We start from the raw sequence: 20,200 nt of genomic DNA, 5'->3' as shown, positions 1-20,200 counted from the left end.
TTGTTGTGTTATGAGCGCTTTTTTATTTTAAATACGAGTGGTAGTTTTAATTAACAATTTGTTGCAAATTCAAAAATATGAGAGAATACACGGTAGCTGTTACTACAGAACATGTGCACGGGCATACCGCAGGTAGGGAGAGAGCTCAGACACAGACTCACACCAGAACGGGTATTTGTGGGAAACACTACTGCTAACCTTTTGTTAAGTCATGATGAATATGATCAGCCGTCTTCTCTGTTATATCATCCGTGACTGTTGACGTTAACGCGAAAAAGAAAGTACACGCAGGAACGTGGAGTTAAAATACTTTTCACTGTTATGTGAGAGAGCTGCGCTGCATGCAACATGAGAGAGGGGAGGGGGCATGCGCTTTTGAGGCGCTGCACGTAACGAGAGAGAGAGAGAGAGAGAGAGAGAGAGAGAGAGAGAGAGAGAGAGAGAACGGGCACGCTGAGCGCTGGCTGCAATGAATTAAGACGTTTTAAATGGTAAAAAAAAGTGTAAATGGGAATCATGAAAAATCTATGTGGCAGCCAGTGTTGATTCTGTCACTGATAAATCAATGTATGGAAACACCGCAACCATGACAGTTTCATCAAAATTGCGAGTGCATCGCGAGGGCCGGATTGAAGCACTATGCGGGCCGGATCCGGCCCCCGGGCCGTATATTGCCCATGTATGGTCTAATCAGATTCAATGTATTATGCTAAGCTATGCTTAAAGTGGTACTGGCAGACCCGGAGATCAGCTGAATGGGTTCCAAAATGGTAAAAATCAAATGTTTAACTCTAGGGGAGCTGGAAAATAAGCCTATTTTCAAAAACAGTGGAGTGTCCCTTTAAAGGACAGAGCAGTAGGAGAAGAAAAAAGTCAGCAACCAACATTTTAAAAAATTCTGGGTTATTGTCAGTCCAGCTTTGGGTCAAAAATGGCCAAACCCAATTTATTGAGTTAAATGAACCCTATTTGACCCAACAGTGAGTTAGAAGAGCCCAGCATTTTGGGTTGAAACAATGCAGCAAAGGTTAAATTTCAACCCAATGGGCTGGATTCGTCCCTTTTTGACCCAACGCTGGGAACACAAGAGATGCAGAATGACCCCATAGACCCTTTAAGGCAGTAAAAGTAAACTCAACATCCAGCAGAAATTAGCCAACACTAAGTGTAATCGAATCTCATATAATTTAGGATTTTGATTGCCAAAAGATAACTTCCTATGCAGGTAACATGTGGGACTGAGAACGTGAGAGAATGAGGGATGTCTCTCAGTCATGCAGCGACCCTCGTACCATACACCCTAATCTCAAGCATCAGATTGACTTGGAGTGAAGCGTGCCGTTTTATGCACGTCAAACAGTCAGCATGCACCGTCTTAACTCTTCAGGGCTGATGTCATCACCCAGCACTCAAAACCATTAACTTTCCTGTAGGCCGCAGTGCTTTCGAAACAGCTGTCATGAGTACTGACAGCGTTAAAGAAACACTTATATACGATTACACAACACCAACATAAAGGATATAGGTATGCAGGCTGCAGGCTAATGGTTTTACTTACGAGTAGTGCATCCAGCAGACATTAAAAATGTTTATCACTTTATAACCACATAATAACCAATATTGTAATTTGTTATAGAAAGACTATTATTATAGTGTACGGATGTATTACAGGCATTGGTTGTTGTTGGGAATGATATTGGCACTTACTGACCATGTTTGATGCAAAACGTGATACAGTTCTGCTCATCGTTATTCATGCTCATTGAGCTGAAGTGTTTTTAATGTTAATGTTTTTTCATTATTGCCATATATAGATGTATGTTTGATGTAAGACTAATGTCAGATCCTGACTAAAGTTAGCCCCTTCCGCAAAGAACTTAGCATGGGTGCCCAGGGCAGCAAGGAGACCTAAAGAGAAACCTCTACACCACAAAAACTCATCTCATTAACCAAAACTTTCTATAGATTTTCTGTCTATATATTATACATTTGGTTTTGAAACATCACACCTTCATGCAAATTGCAGAATTGCCGCGATATGTCTGCACCTCCCTCCCCTCCTTTTCCCTATAAGCTCAGAGGACCCCAAAACTCACCCCTAAACTGTATACATTCTACATACCCAAAAATCTGAATCTGGTCTTGTTTGATATCATTTGAAATGTCTCATATTGTCTGCCTTTTGGCATGGTTTGACGAACCACCATGACAAACTAATCAGATTCAATGGATTATGCTAAGCTATGCTAAAAGTGGTACCCCCAGACCCAGAGATCAGCTGAATGGATTCCAAAAAGATAAAAATCAAATTTTTAACTCTAGGGGAGCTGGAAAATGAGAATATTTTCAAAAAAAAAGGAGTATCCCTTTAGTTGCATGGTCGAGTTTGTGATTGAGAACCTGCAGTGGCCAATGCAAGGATTCTAAGCGTCAATTGAGAACCAATTGAACGAGTCATTATAATAATACGTTAAAATAGAATGATCAAACATGTATCCAAATTCCACAATTATCTATTTGATTCGTATTACAAATAACGAGATTTTATGTTTTGAAGTCAGATAAAATGACCTAAATTACGTAATGCTAATGCATCAGTAATCAAGGACTTTTCGCCATGCCGATTTGTTTTCTCCATTGGGCCAACAGGTGTTTTTTTCCTTACACTGATTATGAATTTGTGGCATACAGTATTTCTGCACATGAAGCTTTATGCCAATAAACTTTGTTATCATACAGCCTATGCCTGTTTACGGTGTTCTGGTCTTTAATCCTTTACGTGACTGTACTCGGGATAAAGTTTAACATGCTGCCTGACCGCCTAAGTGTGCCAATTTCCTCATACCCTTAAATTAATTTAGAGGAGGATGTTTTTGATATGACCTAACAGAGGCAGTGCAGACGCTGCACACGTGTACGTGATAAATGTACATTTGTGAAAGAATGGCGTCTGATTACGAGTACAGTTTATCTCTCTCTTTCTCCCTTTTTGTGGCCAAGTACAGTACCTCCAAAAGACATAACATGTTTGATCTAAACTTCCTCAGGCTGTTGTACATACAGTCCTCACATATTTCACCACAACCCTCCTATCTTTTTGTCTTTGTCTCTCTGTCTCTCTGTTTCTCTCTCTGTCTCTCTCTCTCTCTCTCTCTCTCTCTCTCGCTCGCTCGCTCGCTTGCCCTCCATGTCTCTTTTTCATTATCTGTGTGTTTACATTCCTCCTGTTGTACTTGCTCCTGTGTACGTCTGTCGATCTCCCATGGCCTCGATATCAAATATCAAGTCTGTTTGGCACAGACAGTGAAAGAATGGAAATACAATTTACAAAGCCCTTGTTACTGAATACACCTTTTGATCTTTTTGATCCTGTACAAATATTATTCATTGTTAGTTAATGTTAACCTAAAGTAGTTCACTAATTTAAGCAAATGAAACCTTGTAAAGTGTAACAATAATTGTTTAGTATGAAAATACATGTTAATACTTTACAATAAGTTTGTATTTGTTTACATTATTAAAGTGCATTAACAAACATGAACAAACAATAATAAATAGAGGTTTGAAGAGGTTTTCGTGTCTAACGTGTCTAGTTTGCTGCTTGAACATTTTAAGTTGACTTGCTTCATTTGCGCGTGAAAGCCAAGTGTGAAATTCTAGTCATCGAGAAATTCACGCGAAAATTTGCGTCATGGGAGGGGCTTCTGCGACTCCATTCGCTTCCTGTACTCACGTCACTACTAGAGAAAGCTCAAATTTTTCAACTCACGGCGTTTGTCGCGGCAACGCTCAATTTGCAGCATTCGCGCAAAAAAATGAGGTGGAATCTCATCTACCGTCTAAACACCTCATTCGCGTCTTTACATTGACTTAACATTGAAATGACTTGCACTTGACGCCTCTACCATGGCTGGTCCGAACGCAGCATAAACGTCCCAATTGGGACAGAAATTGCGCCTTTTTGAAAGAGTTTAATTAAACATTCAATGTTAGATATTTTGGTTGCATTCGTGAGTTATTAAAAAAAAATAACTGCTTAACTAGGCACATAATATTATAGTATCAATAAATTAATAGAATAGTAATTGCATCAAAGAAATGTTACAATTATTTGCAACTATTGCACAGCTGGCGGGGGCGATCGATACTGTATCATATTGCAATGAAATGATTTACACCCCTAGGTGTCACGTGAATGTTCCTGTGAAGTTGTTTTTGTGTGTGTGTCTTTAAATGCAAATGAGCTTCATGCTTCCCTCCCCATCTACTGTTATCTATACTGAAAACCGTTTTTAATAAGACAATAACCTTACTTCATTGCTCATAATGATCGTACGGTGATAAATTATGTAAGGAAGATTTAAAATAGAAATCATGACCTAACTGTGGTCTTTAAATGGTTGTGGGCGGGGCCTGCGCAAAGTGCTTAGAAAACACCAAGAGCTTGTCCCATGAGACTGTTGAGGTTTTACATGAATTAAAAAAAGGAGTGGGCAGCTTGTTATTCTTACAGGGTAGTTGTGTGTACACACACAGGCAACACACACAAAAAAAAATCATAATAGATGACCTTTAAGCCATAATTTCGTGCTTGCTATGTGTCATCTGAGGACAATGTTAAATAGTTACAGGCAAGAAACTTTGGCATGAAAACTTCTTAGTTAAACTGTCATAGTTAAATTATAGACATGAGCCTAAAGAGAAATGGTGAGACGTGAGTGTATGAGGTTGTGTGACTGTGTTTCTGCTCATGTCTGACACTTGTGTTTCTTTTTCAGGGCGACAAGAACGAATTGTGCAGTGGTCGTGACTGCAGTGTCTGTCAGTGTTTTCCCTCTAAAGGAGAAAGGGTATGTTGATGAAAGCATTTTGACATGATGACATCATAGTCTGTGACAACACAATATACATACAGTAATAGTTTCCTAATTTTTGATATTATTATTATTAGTGGACTAGTTTGATATCGCGGTAACACTTTAGTATAGGGAACAATTCTCACTTTTAACTAGTTTCTTATTAGCTTACATATTGGCTGTTTATTAGTGCTTATAAAGGACATTTTAATGCCTTGATCTGCATGATTATATTGTACAACCCTTAAAGGAAACAACACACTTTTTTTCAATATTTTACTATGTTCAAGACGAATTAATACCTACCTATCTTTTTTCAATACGTGCACTTTTCATCTTTGTACAGCGCCTTGTGAATGTTTTAGCATTTAGGCTAGCCCCATTCATTCCTATGGCTCCAAACAGGGATGAATTTAGAAGCCACCAAACACTTCCATGTATTTCCTATTTGAAGACTGTTACATGAGCAGTTACATGAGTAAGTATGGTGGCACAAAATAAAACTTTTGTTTGGAGCCATAGGAATGAATGGGGCTAGTCTAAATGCTAACACGTTCAAGAAGTGCTGTACAAAGATTAAAAGTGCACGCATTGAAAATGAAATGAGTAAAACATGCCAAAACTGACTTGTGTCAGGACATTTTAGTAAAGTGACTATACTGTCAGAACAAAAGGTACAAAACTGTACCTTTTTTTGTCGCTGGGGTGGTACCCTAAAGTACCGATTTGTACCTTTACACGCATACATAACATAATGCACTGTTGTACCTTTTGTGGTACATTACTGTTCACTGGTCCCAAATTGTTCCTTAAAAGTACACAATTGGTCCTTAGGGTATAATATTGTTCCCCAAAAAGTACAACATTTCAATGTGTTGTATACCCATAAAGGTATTTTTTCTGACAGTGTAAGTGATCCTAGGGTAGTAGGTATGAGATTATAAATATCAATATCATCCTGATCAAAACACTAGAGATGTCCACACCGATATAAGGAAACTGTGTGTGTTTGGTGTGAGTCTCCCCCTGTTACAGGAGCTTTTTAATCTCATAACTAAGCGTGACGCTATCCCTGTTTACTGTGTTTTTGACATTTAGTACATATCGTCTCAGACACACACTGGCACACTGACCCAGTTTCATGTCCGTGGCACAGGCCTGTTCATGTTTGTACCCACGCAGCTTCATCCAGGGGTGGGCACAATCCAGTTCTTCGCGTGTTGTTTCAAAAACCAGTTCTTTCAACGGGATAAAGGTTAAATGTGTTAATGGGTAGCTATTTCAGAGGCACGCAAACTTCACTTAGATTAAGTACACAGGGTGTGTGCCTGTGTGTCTGTGTGTGTATCAGGTGTGCAGTCAGTATTTCAGCAATGTTTCAGCAATATTATTATACTGTCAGTTTTAAGCTTTGTCACTCAGTCAGCCCCTCCCCTTTTTTTTTGCAAAAAAAAAACTACAAACATTTTCAAATTTCCAAACAGTTACGATCAAAAATTATAATAATGATTATCTGCTGCAGTAAAGCAAATAAAAGTCTTTGACTAGTTTAAATATTTTATGCCCAATAAAAATGTCATTTAATGTAGTGTATAATTATGTGTTTGCTATGTTATTTTCAGTATTTTATATCATTAGCTGTTAGGTAAAATGTTAGCTGAGACTGAAACAGATGTTCACATAAAATGAACACCCAGCTAAAGTCATTTTCTGTTTTCTACATAGTATAAAGAAAGTATAACCTTAAAATCTTTAATATTGACAAATATTCATGTCAAAGATTGATATCAATCAAGAGTGAAATGCTTCAAAGCATTAGATTATGAGACTTTATCCTGAATTTCACAAGCAGGGTCACAAATGAGGAATTTGCCAATTAAACGCACTTAAAGTATGCATGCTTCACTAAAATTGGGAAATAGTGTATCAAAAATATACAGCAATAGGGCCTGAGGTTAATGTAGATGTGTAAGAGAATGAATGATTAAAGAAAATGAATGTGTAAGAGATAAAAAGAAAAGTAATTATAGAGATATGTCAAGAATGTGTAGATTTGTGTGTCTGTGTGGCAGAGAGAGTGAACGTGGGTCTGTTTGGAAGATCAGTCAGTCAAAATAATAATAGTCTTTAAAAGAAGACCAACACGTTTATGGCGGCCTCATAAAGACCAGCAACCCAATTACAGTTATGAGTGCAGTTACAAGGGTGTGCACACCTGCTTAGGGATTATTCTGGAGTATACACGGGAATGCTTTGAATTATAGAGTCAAGCACACATACAATTTTGTAAATTGGAAATATCTATCATAACATAAATGTTTGTTAAACAGGCAAATCATTAAAGGGCTGTTCAAGTTATAACGATAACGTTAACTATAACAATTACTATATTAGCAGAAGGGGTGCACCGATAAATTGGACGATGATGCTTGTTATGCTACATCCAAAAAGCCATAGGGTGCTCTCGTGCAGATACTTAATATACCGTATTTTCCGGACTGTAAGTCGCTCCAGAGTATAAGCCGCATCCTTCAAAAATGCGTTATTAAAGGAATAGTATACTCATTTTCAATATTAAAATATGTTATTACCTTAACTAAGAATTGTTGATGCGTCCCTCTGTCGTCTGTGTGCGTGCACGTAGGCGCTGGAGCGCGCTGCGACGCTTCGATAATTCCTCTTTTAAATCCGCTTAGAAAAGCGCTACGTTTTATTTTGTACCACCAAACTTGCTCGTATAACTACTCGTCTTAAATAGGAAAAACGTTGATGTGTTTGGTCACTTCTAACTTTATCTCTAAATGGTACCATTGAATGAATGGGGCTAAGCTAAATGCTATCGAAGCGTCGCAGCGCGCTCCAGCGTTTACGTGCACGCACACAGATGATAGAGGGATGATTCAACAATTCTTAGTTAAGGTAATAACATAGTTTAATATTGAAAATGAGTAGACTATTCCTTTAAGAGGAAATAACATATTAAGAGTTTTGTTGCAAAACGAGATAAATCCATTTTTTTACATTTTTGTCAAAACATGTTTATTATTACGTTATCATGTTATTATTTTGTTTTATGGTGCTACTTAGCTGTATTTTTTAAGTTATGAAGGTTTAAATCAAAACAAACCAACTGCAGTTGCATTGAAATTAATTGTAATGCACAACCAAAAAAAGAGATTTCTGAACAATTAAAAAAACGGTGGTTATCTCGTTTTGCAACATAAATCTTCATATATAAGTCGCAGTGGACTAATGTCGCATTTATTTAGAAAATTATTTCACAAAATCCAAGCGTAAGAACAGACATTTAATCTGAAAAGGCAAGTTATTCAACTAAACAATAGCAGACAGAACAGCAGGCTGAATAGATGTCTGTACGTTAAAGTCATATTATCAGTTATTTAAATGATAAACCATAGCATACAGAACTTACCTGGAAGGTTGAATAGGCTAAATTAACCGAACAAGCCAACTAGGGTGAAGTTGGCAAAGTCGTCATTCCACATCACTAAATCCATTGAATTACATAAATACAGGAGCAGCATATAGCGGACTCTTGCGGCTATAGACGGTAATGTTGTCTCTTGCCTCATAAATGTCAAAATTAATTCATACTGACTTACAAGGCGCACCTGACTATAAGACGCAGCACCACCCAAGTTATGAAAAAACGGTGCTTATGGTCCGAAAGTAGTTTTACTACTTACCTTTTCAGGTATTTTCATGATAATAAAGAATATGTATAATGATTATGTTTGACGAGTGTTGCTTTTTCAAATGCATGTTAGAAACGACTCAAACTAACAGTGATTTCAGATCGATAAGGACTTACTGATCAAAAGTCCTAGTACATGAAATAGCTGTGCATAATATTGGCTGTGCGATTCAGAATAGTTATTGGCCACGTATTATTATTGTGTATCGGCATTTATTGTCGCATCCCTAATTAGCGTCCACACCACCGGATGATAAATTTATTCTGATTTACTTGCAAGGCACATTTACCATCAATAAAGCATTAACTAATTTTGCATATTTCCTTTAACAAAAACGCTTGTAATTGTTCACATGTCATTAAATGTATAAATATGCTGTTCTTGTTGCACTAACAGCGGCTATAACCAGCCAATGTCTTCAACACACTGCATTTTGCTTATCTCTAAACAGTTTTTGTAATCTAATATCTTACCTTTTCGTGCAATGGTCAGTGTAGTTGAATAAAACATTATGACTTCAATTTCACTGCAACTGCAACAGCGCTAGACACCTGAAGTCATTTTATGTAATTCGCCTCAGCAATGAGCTTCTCCACAGTGCCATTTTAAATGTGTGTGCACTTTAGATTCAAGCAGATTTCATTAACTGTCATTGGTTTATCGTTTATCAGTCGGGGAAAAAAGCTCAGCAAGTAACCCCGACGATATTGTTCCTGTATCTTTATTGTTATAGTGAAAGCCCATGTTATTGGAAAAGTTATCGTTATAATGTGAACAGCCCTAAAAGCAGCAATCTGTTAGCTTGCGTTGGTTAAAAATAAACAAAATCTTTTAGTTGTTGAGCAAGTACATAAAAAAATCTGTTTACTCGCGCAAAAAAAAATCTGATCTTGGGCCGAGACTCATTCGTTCGTTTTCAAACTCCCCAACGGTACTAGATGGCGTTGATGGCGTCTGTAGCTGACTGCACCCAGAGGTTAGCGACAAAAGAAGAAGGGATACCCCACGAAAGACAAACGCTTTTATAGTGCTTTTCGCCTACTATAAGGTATGGAAGTAGGCGGTTCAGACGCAGCGAACGAGAGAAGTCTGATGATTAGGGGCCACATTTACTTACAGCTTGCACCAGCGCAAAGTAGGGCTGTGCAAAAAAATCGCCTGCGATTCTCATGCGTGTTTCATCGGTAAAGCCTAGTTTTGGCTAGGTAGTAAATGCTGCTCCATCTGAAAGCAGCTGATGGCGATTTAATACGTAAGGGATAATGTAGAGGCAGCCGGTAGTTATTGGGAAATAAGCCCCGACAGTGTGATCTTGTATCACACTGAAGGGGCTTATTTCCCAATAACTACCGGCTGCCTCTACATTATCCCGCTTATTACACGGCTACTTGCCACATAAGAAAAAAAACTGGACATGAATATGAATTTTAAACATTTTATTGGCATATTTGTTTCAAATTAACATATTTATCCTTCCGCGAAACTTTGCACAGATGCATAAAATGATCGTAATACCTTATTAAGATCCGCTGCTTCATACTTGTCTGTCTCCATTTTTTCTCTTTTAGCCAGTCTTTGAGAAGTTTTAATCCCCATTCTGTATTTTTGTGTGTGTTGGCTTCGTAGCTGTCATGCTCTATTTTGTCAAGTTCAGTCTCAGTAAGCTGTCTGTGTCTTGTCGTGGTTGTCGAGTGTTTGTCACAAGATGGCGCCAAATAGACAGTAATCTTTATTGATCTTTATTGGCGCGGAGCGATTTTACTCATGCAAGTAGTCCGGCTATGCGTTATTAATTTGGAGCGGTTATTATTTGAAAAGAACGAACCTGCAAATGTCTCAACTGACCAATCAGAATCAAGCATTCCAGAGAGCCGTGTAATAATAATCAATAACGATTGTCGTGATTTACTAAAGACGCGCAGTGGATAATTAGCGCTGAAAAGTGTGGTCTAGTTATTTTTGCGACTGACTTTATTGCATATGCATTTCTAGGAGTTTCCCTTTCAGACACAAAATTTATAGGAGGATTTTATTTTAAATGATTCAGGCAATGCGATTTACTTATGTTTGCGCGTGTGATATTACTGGTATGAGCAATTATTTAAAGGAACAGTATGTAGGATTGTGGCCAAAACTGGTATTGCAATAACAAAACTAGTGGCTAAAACTGGTACTGCAATCATACAACTGGTGGCCAATACACAAAATGACAATATAAACATCAGTTGAGGGCTGCAACTCCACTTTTTAAATGACAATATCCTGGCTGAACCACTGTTGTCAGTGATATAAGTATTTGAAATGAAAATTATTTCTTAATGTCTAGTGACATATCAGGGACATTTTATGATTAATTGATATAAATTTCTTACATACTGTTCCTTTAAAGCTGAAAAAGCGTGTCATTTTGGTCTTGAAATGGCTGCAATTGTTGCTAATAAGAGAGACATCAGAGAGCGCGTGGTTTAAGGCAGAGGATTTTTTTAACATGTAACAGTTTATTTGGAATGTCTGAGGAGCATATTATTCAAAAATATTGTTTGCAAAGCAATATTTTTTTATTAGCTGGAGGAAATAACCCTTCTTTTTGTTGTACTATGGCTTCGTTAGCTGGGATTTCACCCCGAATTTTCAGCTAAGATGTTGGTGGTGCTGAACTCAAGCTCATCAGGCGTTAAATCACCCGCACCTCATCAGCTCTCCTTATTTGTGACACTGACTATTTTGGAAATCAGCTGTTGCGCCTGTGTTATTTAATAAAATAACCCGCAGATATTACCACTCCCGTCTGCGCTTTTTTGGAATTGCGCTCTCGTGCTAATTTGCCCAATTTAGTAAATCTGCCCCTAAGTCTAATTTAGTACTTTTTAAATCTTGAAAGAAATGATGTGTCTGTGAACATTTAGTGTGGTGAATATAAACTCAGCTGACATAGCTCTTACCATTTTAATAAAAAAAAATCAACCTACTAAATCTTAAACACTAGTCTATAAACTGGGCTTTATTGTGGTACATAGGCAGTCATTTAGGCACAACAATAGTTTTCTTGTTGAAAGTCTAGAAGGTCCAACATGTCATGATACCAAACATGAATCAGAACAAGTTCAGGAAAAGCCACTAGAATGCCGGAAATCACATCTTCTTAATCCAAAATTTCCTTGGGGTGGACCTTCAGCTATGTCTGCCTCACAGAATGTAACCAATATTGTCCATTTCCAGTAGCTTACCCCTATCAATGGCTTTGGGCCTCCCTACAAATCTCTAGAATGCAGGATACAACATCAAATTAATTCCAGTTCTCTGATATCTAAGCCACCAACTAAGCCATCACCCCTGACAAAATCTCACTCCAAGCTTTTTTGAAAAGTTGGCAGGTATGTCTATGACATTTGCATGTTTGTCCAACAAGAAAATCTTCACAGGTGAACACAACTTTTATGAATTTTGAAGTTTGAATTTGTTTTATTTCAAGTAAACATATTAAGACTTTAAAATTGCTTAAAGTTGTGTGTGATGGCAGTAGAGAGGAATGGCAGTATGTGATGAGAGGAAGATGTTATTGTTGTCGCCTTAATCATTCTTTCCTCATGCTCTGTATTTACATACAAACTTAATAAAAATCCCTGGAATGAAGTGGGATGAAGGCTCTTAAAGTGTTGTCTCCATAATTAAAACGTCACACATAAAGCAGTAAACAGACATTGATTTACCAATTATACACATACGCTAATTGATACTGTCCTGTTTCTGATAAATAAATCAGGTTTTTATCAGACTACTGATATAATTAAAATCTAGTTTGTGTCTTGCTTGAGATTTCAGATATGTACCCCACGCCAAATCTGTTTACCCTATTTGAACCAGGATTATAAGATCACATGATCTTGTGAATGCACCATTTGTTCGTTGTTAATAAGAACAAATAACCGAGCGTACATTTAACCTCCCTAAACATTTATAAGCGCAACAAACCCTACACACAGTTCTGCTCCTAAAGATTTAGACCACAAGCACAACATCCTTTAAACCTATACACTGTTTTAAAATACATACATTTATCATAAATTCTGTCAACAGCATTGTATCAAAAGTTTGTATTTTAAGATTTTTCTTTGGGGGGCCGTGAAGGGATGAACTCAACACAAGGGGGGCACGCCAGAAAATTTGAGAACTACTGCATCCACATACCTTGAGTCGTATATGTAATCTACATTCTAACCTAGGGCAAGGCATTTAAATGACTAACAAAGAATAATTTGTGTCCTGTGTTGTGTTATTTGTCTCTGGTTAGCGGCACAAGTTCACATGCCTCAGGACGCACGTCTGCTTGTGTAGTGTTTAACCTCTGAAGTATTCAAACTCGAGTGTTTGTGAAACACTTTCTCTGGTTTTAGTAATCACAGGTTCTGAGATTAATAACCTTTTGCACTTTCCCTAATTAAAGGTGTAAGAGTGTCTGCCTGTGTGTATACCGTACATGATTTCACCTGCTGAGGACACATTTAGAGTAAATTTCACAATAAAATTGGCAAATAATCACAAATATTTATGTCTCTGAATTTCATTTTAAAACTGTTGTGTTTCTGTCTGAGTATGTGCCCCGGGTCTGTGTGTCCCACGAACAGCTGAAGTCGTATGTGGGAGATTATTGGGTTTTGAGCCGTGGAATGTGTGCATGAAGGAGCTTATTGGCTCTTGTAAAAGCCGGACTTATCTCTGTCTTTATAGAGGAAAATGCCTTTGTGTTTAAATTATCACTGGAAACATCGCTTTAAAATGTATTTCAGGCATAACAACTCTTTCAGGTGTTGCTTTTGCAATGTTAGGCACAATATCCCGTAACTGATCTAGACAGGTGGAGCTGGGGATTGAGGTGGGTAATTGTTAGATCTCTGATAGTGTGCTGCGCTCTAATGCTTACAGCATGCTAACAAGACTATTCAAATGTAAAGCCAGAAGTATGCAAGGTATGAATTACCTGAAAACGCATTAGTACTGCATTAGGGCTGGGTATTGATTCAGAGGTTCCAGATAGATTCGATTCACAAGCTATCGAATCGATTCTTGGTTCGATTTTCGATTCTCTGGTCGATTTTTTTCTCAATAAATATAGATTTAATACAAATACTATATTTATAAAAAAGTACAGTGAACATAAGTTTACAAGTGGGTAATTAATCAAAAGAAATTAAAAGCCACAGACCTGTATATTAAACTCTTTTATTTTAGGTACACTTGGGTACATTAAAACAGAACCTCTCTCTAATTTTCAAATGCATAAAATTATGTTAAATACAATACAATTTTGATGCAAGATGAAAAATGTATGCTAAAAAAAGTGAGAAAAGTCGCATTCCTTGATCAAACAGGATCAGGTTATTTCATTTTTAAAAATCGATTCGTGGCCTTTGAGAATCGATTTCGAATCGACACCGTAAAAAAACGATTAAGTGAAAAATCTTTTTTTTGCCCAGCCCTAGACTGCAGATAAAATGTGTTACTACTAACCACCCAGACAAATTTGAATGATAAACAAAACCACCAAATAAAATAAGTCATCAAAATCTTGGCAAACCAGGGAGGATTGTCTACTCTCAAACTCTGGGGGCGTGTCCCCTATCAGAGTTAAACCACGCCCACCTGCGGGAAAGCTGCCGTCTTTCTCAATTTTCAAATACCGCTACAAACTGAATGGATGCTTGCGACTGTGTTAGGGGCGGGGCCATGCTCGGTGGCTCCAGTGCGTCATCGAGTCAAGATTTTAGGACTGCTCAAAAAAAACCTTATCTCAAAGATGAAGGAAAACTGTTTAACAATCTAAGTCCACATTTTATTACTACACAGCTCACAAAGTCTTTGTAATGTGTTTTAGCAATACATTTCTAACATGTAAATGTGTTTAGAAACGGTAAATGCATACCACCACCATTCGGAAGTTTGTCATTTTTTAACATAATTTATAAATTCCTGCATTTGCTGTGTTGATTTTTGAATGAGCTTGCATGTGAAAGCTTGTCCATTTGTGTATGTGTGTTATGTGGACAGCTGTATCCAGTGGGTCTTTAGTAATTATCACAGTCAGTGCCTTTGTTGAAAGAGACCTTCAAAACAGACTGATCTTTCTCTGACACTCCCGAGTGTACACCGCTAACACACACACACACACACACACACACAGCCATGCACATAATTCTCTCATGTCGCAATATCAAGCAATCTCTTTTTGCATCTGTTATTGGTTACAAATTAAATTAATCTTTAATCCCCGTAAAAAGGAAGTCGCAATCGACTTTATTTCCGTATTGTGATGTTTTTCTGGGTCAAATGGAATATCACACATTTCCGCTGTGAATTGATTTGATATAGAAAAGATGGTGTTTCATTCAGAAATAGAACTTGTGGCAGACTGACAGGTAGAGGGGGCGGAGTTAAGAGATTCTCCCGCCTAGAGCCGTCACGTGATTCATGGTAGACTTCAGTTATTTTCTCTAACATTGAGTTAGAGGCAAAAGCTGTGTTTTTTCTTAATTATTAATATTCAAGAAATGCATTGATTTACGATATTTATAAATCACACCAATATGTAAAGATAGTATTTTTATGTAGTTTATCAATGATGTTTTTTGACAAATAAAACCCCATAATATGGGAAGATTAGTATGGTCTGCTGGTATTTGCCTTGTTAACATGTTTTGCGCTGCTTCCAACAACTTGCATAAAACAGTGTAGTATGTAAGCTTATAATGTTTATGCATGTTTATAATCTACAATTGACTGTGTGCTGTGCATGGGCAGACTGGGACAAAAAATCAGCCATGGCATTTTTTACCAGAATGCCCCTCATTCAATAACGCACACATTTTCTGTCTTTTTGGTCTCTTGAATGTGTATACCAACCGGGACATAAAACAAGGTTAAACTTCAGGCTTTGACTATGTTCTGTTTGTCAGATCTGAGGGTGAAGATCTCTCACTAACTTTTATAAATCATTATCGAGAACAAATGAATTTACTGAAAGCTACCAGAACAGCCAAAAAGTGTAACCAAAGGTATGGACGGACTTTGTTAACATGAGAAGGAAACACAGTCTATTTATGGATACACTGTTTTGGATATACTGTCCAAAATCAAAGCTAATTTTGTCTAAACAAAAGGAAACAAATGAAACGTACTCACAAAATCTCACTCAAAACTGAACTAAAGATCTGAAGTATCTTTAATAAGATTTTTTTAAAATCATATTAACACAAACTTAACCCTAAATGTCATTTCATAACCACATTTTGAGCAAAAAGCTGAGATAATTGCATTTTTGTAAAGACATTTTGTTAGACATCAGATTCAGAATGATGATCAAAACATACCCAGAGTTTAAAATGTTGAAAAATTAACCATCTAGTGGATAATAGCGAAATTACAGATCACCGTAAAAACTCGTCAGTAGTGACGAGATAACTCGTCAATGGCAGGGAAAGAGTTAATGAGAAATAATCCACATCCAAGTAATTTGATTCACATGTATTGCTAATATACAATCTTAGTTTTTAAACATGTTAAGTCTTAAAACTTTTTTCAAGTTCATCACATTCAGTCTTTTCTGCTGCAGCTCTATATGGGGCTAACACAGTAACTTCCGGGAAATATTGAGAGACTACATGATCCACCATTGCTGTTAAAAAACTGTTCCATTGGAATGAACAGAGTTGGCGCGACTATGTTACTTAAGGGCTCTGCTCCCAAGCGGTATAGCTGACGTCATCAGGGAATGATCGCAAGAGGGCGGAATAATTTTTTTTATTTTTTTATTTAAAGTTTATTAAAAAATAATAATGACCCACACTGATCAATTGTATTTAATAAAATTACATAATGAACACTGCTATATTCCAATAAAGAGAGAGAGAGAGAGAGAGAGAGAGAGAGATCCTGGTATTTTAATTAAGTGTTATGAAACTTAAACTATTAAAGAACAGCTGTGGGAAGAACCTCTTAGTAGTGTGAATCTTTCCTCCCACCTAGGCTTATAAAATTGTGTGTAACACAAATCATCATTTTTATTTCCGTGTGAATTAAACATGCATGTAATTGAAATGTAGCATTTATTGTTGCACAATGCAGACTGTTTCACTTTTTTTTATCAATATAGACAGTATTCACTAGGAAGTACACTAGTTTGCCATTCTAAGCATTTCTTTTGTGTGCACTTTCCTGACCAATCACACTCAAGCACCATTAGAGCATTTAACATCACTGACCAATCACACTCAGTTACCTAGAATTAACTGCAGTCTGTGGCTCTGTCCCAAATGGGGCACTTCATGTTATATACGGTTATATACAGTATTTTATATACGGTAAAATGTGCATGCTGCTTAGTCGATTTCGTAGAGTGTCTCGTCTGCCATTTTTACGCTCCGAAGTGTGCTCATCAGCACCCCCTTTGCACCCTTGATGCGGTCTTCGGATCTTTATGCCCTTTACCAACCCAGAAGTCCTTGCAAAAGAACAATCAGACCAGTCAGACTCTTCCTATTTCTGGCGTGACTGTCCCAAAGTGCGAGTCTGTCCCCAAAGTACAACTCGGATGCACCCTCGTGGACTCGCGTCAATGGTGCCTAAAGTCTGCACTACATGATGTCATCAAAGTGTGAACTCTGAGGAAGTTCACAAGTCCGGAGTGTGCCATTTGGGACAGGGTGTGTGTATCCACCAAACTCTAGCGTCTAGTGACACACAGTGGTGGTGTGCATTTGTACGTTCTTTATGTTGTGTCTCCCCCTTGTGTTGATTGTATGAAAATACATTTCATACTCCTGTTTAAAACATGAGATGAAAATAAATATAATCTTTTCTAGGGGCCTCCTGGTTTGTTAGGTCAGCAGGGTCCTCAGGGCCCTTCGGGGTTTCCTGGCATCCAAGGACAGCCTGGTCAGAAGGGTCAGCGGGGAACAATTGGATTTCCAGGGGTGGCTGGCCCTCAAGGAGACAGGGTATATACAATCACAAAAATGCACACATACTTTTCTTATATATCTCATATCTCTACCCAAAATGTATTTATTTTGTTGCAAAAAATATTTTGTTACAGGGCGTTCAAGGAGTTCGAGGCCATACTGGTTTAGATGGTGTCCCAGTGAGTCACAATACTTTGAATACACAATACAGTTTATCACTGTGCATCAGTAAAATGCAGTCCTGTATACCAGGATCTGAAATTAATCAAATAAACATTTTATACATTTCATCATACTATTCAACATAATTTGTTTATATGGGAATACGTGCAGTCTGATCTCTTCATGCGTTCCAGGGTCATCCCGGGCCTTCTGGTCCTCCTGGGCTTCCAGGAAAGGATGGTTGTAACGGAACTAGAGGAGATCCTGGGTTTGGCGGTTACAGGGGGCAACCCGGCCTACCAGGACCGATGGTTCGATTCTTTTTTTACGTTTTTAGAATCTTGAAACATAAAGGTTCTTTATGGCATCGTGAAGCACCTATATTTTTAAAGGAGTCATTTGAAGAGCTCATATGCAAAAACCCCTATTCTGCCTAAAAAAAACTGTATTTCTGAATAACCTGAGGGCGGGATTAAGCAGATTTGACCTGAAAGTATTTAATGAACATATAGTATGTGATTAATCATATCATTTTTGACTGATGTGGCGTATAGCGGCTTTTGCATATGAAATCTTCTTTGTTCCATAAGGTGCACTTATACTGTTTTAAACTAAGTGAACTGTCATATTTTACAGTGGCGGCCGGTGACTTCTTTTTTCAAGGGCGTCACAACATGTTTGTAGCCCGTCATGTGTGTGGTTCCTTTTTTCAAAATATGTGTTCTGCGTGTTGAGAGATCTTATGTGCATCACGTGTTTTATCAAAATAAGTGCCTGCTGCAGGGTTTGTGATAATAGAAACGCTTGCGTTTGCCAGATACTCGCATAATCTTATGGGTAATCAGAATTTACTGTTAAAGGAGTGTCTTGCGTGTTTTTTGTCTCTTTTATCATAAACGGTTTTAATGTGTGTGCAGCAGGCACTTATTTTGACAAAACATGTGAGGCACATGATGCAACAAACACATATTTTGAATTTCACCCCTCGGATGAGCAGTCACGAGCCGCCACTGATATTTTATCACATTTAAGCGACAGCTTTAAATGTTAATGGTTCTTTATGGCATCATGATGCACCTCTATTTTTAAAGGTGCCATTTGAAAACAAATTATGATGTAAATTAAAAAAATATTTAAGCGATGTGCTGCAAGGAGTGTCAAGATGAATGTTTACATTGTGTTAAATATAGTGGAGCAGACATTGCAACTCACAACATCTTATTTTGTCTTATTTTCAGGGGCTGCCTGGAATAAAAGGAATCAAAGGAAGCACCGCTTATAGAAATGAATACGCGCCTGGACTACCTGTATGTTTAATGGAATTAAATAATGCACTAATGTTATCAGTAACAGGATCTCATGTTCCCAAATTTTTTTTATTTGAAGATATGTTTAAAATGATATAAGTGAGCATACTCCTTCAGTACTCTTTAGAAATCATATCACGGTGAGGCTTTAATAAGCTGGGTAATAAACTGACAAGTAAACAAGCATGCAAATTATAGTCAATGAGCTGTACTTTGAAGATGCTAAAATATAACATAGATTTAATTTATTTTAAATCTCCTCAGTCACAAAATAATCCCTAAAGTTACAATTGTGTTATTTAAATATAATACTATTATTCCAAACTGTATAAAAATATTAATTGGGTATGACCTTTTATACTTTACTTTTGACCGATAGTATGTATATTTCCACATTTGTTAAAGTAATAAAGAGCATTTTAATTTTGTAGTTATATAGTTTGTGTACATTTATCTTTTTATGTTTTATAAATCTGCTAATTTTTTTCATTCTCAGGGTCCTGATGGACAACCAGGACTTACTGGACCTCCAGTATGTACTACAGAGCAGCTTCTAATATTAGCTATAAATATTTGCTAGGTAAATCTTTATGCTGTTTTATTTATTACATAGGCTTGTTTTGTTTGTGTTTTCATGTGGATTAAAGGGATTTGATGGAATTGTCGGCCCACAAGGTTATCCAGGACCGTCGGGAGCTTCAGGCTTAATGGTGAGCAGAGCATGTCCTCCTCAGATTGTCAAATTTAAAGTTCATACTCTCACCCCACCAATATGTTTGAATAAATAAATTAAAAAAATTTAGCGACCTCTAGATATTGTAGGAACAATTCAAAATTTTTGCACAATGTGTTTTTATTGATATCCTAACACATTTAGGGGGTGAGAGTTGAACTTTTCAAAGAAAATTTAATTTCTCTCTCTTTCAGGGTCCACAAGGTCCAATTGGTCCAAGAGGTATACCGGTGAGTTTACCTGCTGATTTAAACCTCCTTATTCAAACACACTGATTGAACTCCTAAACCGGCCTGTAGAGCGACCAAAACATAACATTTATCCCTAAATGATGCTTCATTTGAACTTTATGAATTTCATTTTAATTCACATCATAATTTGTTTCTCTAGGGAGACCCAGGAAGATCACTGGCTGGACCTAAAGGAGAAGAGGTACTTAACACACATTTACATCATACTGTGAGTTTAAAGG

General features: G+C 37.3%; 1 protein-coding gene across 2 annotated transcripts in view; it reads left to right on the top strand.

Moving 5' to 3' along the window:
* Positions 1-20,200, top strand: part of col4a4 (collagen, type IV, alpha 4) — a 65,475-nt gene that overhangs the window by 21,415 nt on the left and 23,860 nt on the right. For both annotated transcript variants that reach the window (XM_073863549.1, XM_055197092.2), the window contains 9 exons: positions 4,779-4,850; positions 17,428-17,562; positions 17,661-17,705; positions 17,883-17,999; positions 18,927-18,995; positions 19,492-19,527; positions 19,643-19,705; positions 19,923-19,958; positions 20,119-20,160. In XM_073863549.1, coding sequence (XP_073719650.1) covers positions 4,779-4,850; positions 17,428-17,562; positions 17,661-17,705; positions 17,883-17,999; positions 18,927-18,995; positions 19,492-19,527; positions 19,643-19,705; positions 19,923-19,958; positions 20,119-20,160 — 615 coding nt within the window. The remainder of the gene's footprint in view (positions 1-4,778; positions 4,851-17,427; positions 17,563-17,660; positions 17,706-17,882; positions 18,000-18,926; positions 18,996-19,491; positions 19,528-19,642; positions 19,706-19,922; positions 19,959-20,118; positions 20,161-20,200) is intronic.

Source organism: Misgurnus anguillicaudatus, chromosome 24 (genome assembly GCF_027580225.2).
Source record: "Misgurnus anguillicaudatus chromosome 24, ASM2758022v2, whole genome shotgun sequence".
Classification (NCBI taxonomy): Eukaryota; Metazoa; Chordata; class Actinopteri; order Cypriniformes; family Cobitidae; genus Misgurnus; species Misgurnus anguillicaudatus.
Note: the sequence above shows the minus strand (reverse complement) of the source record. Positions and strands in the feature narration are given on the sequence as shown.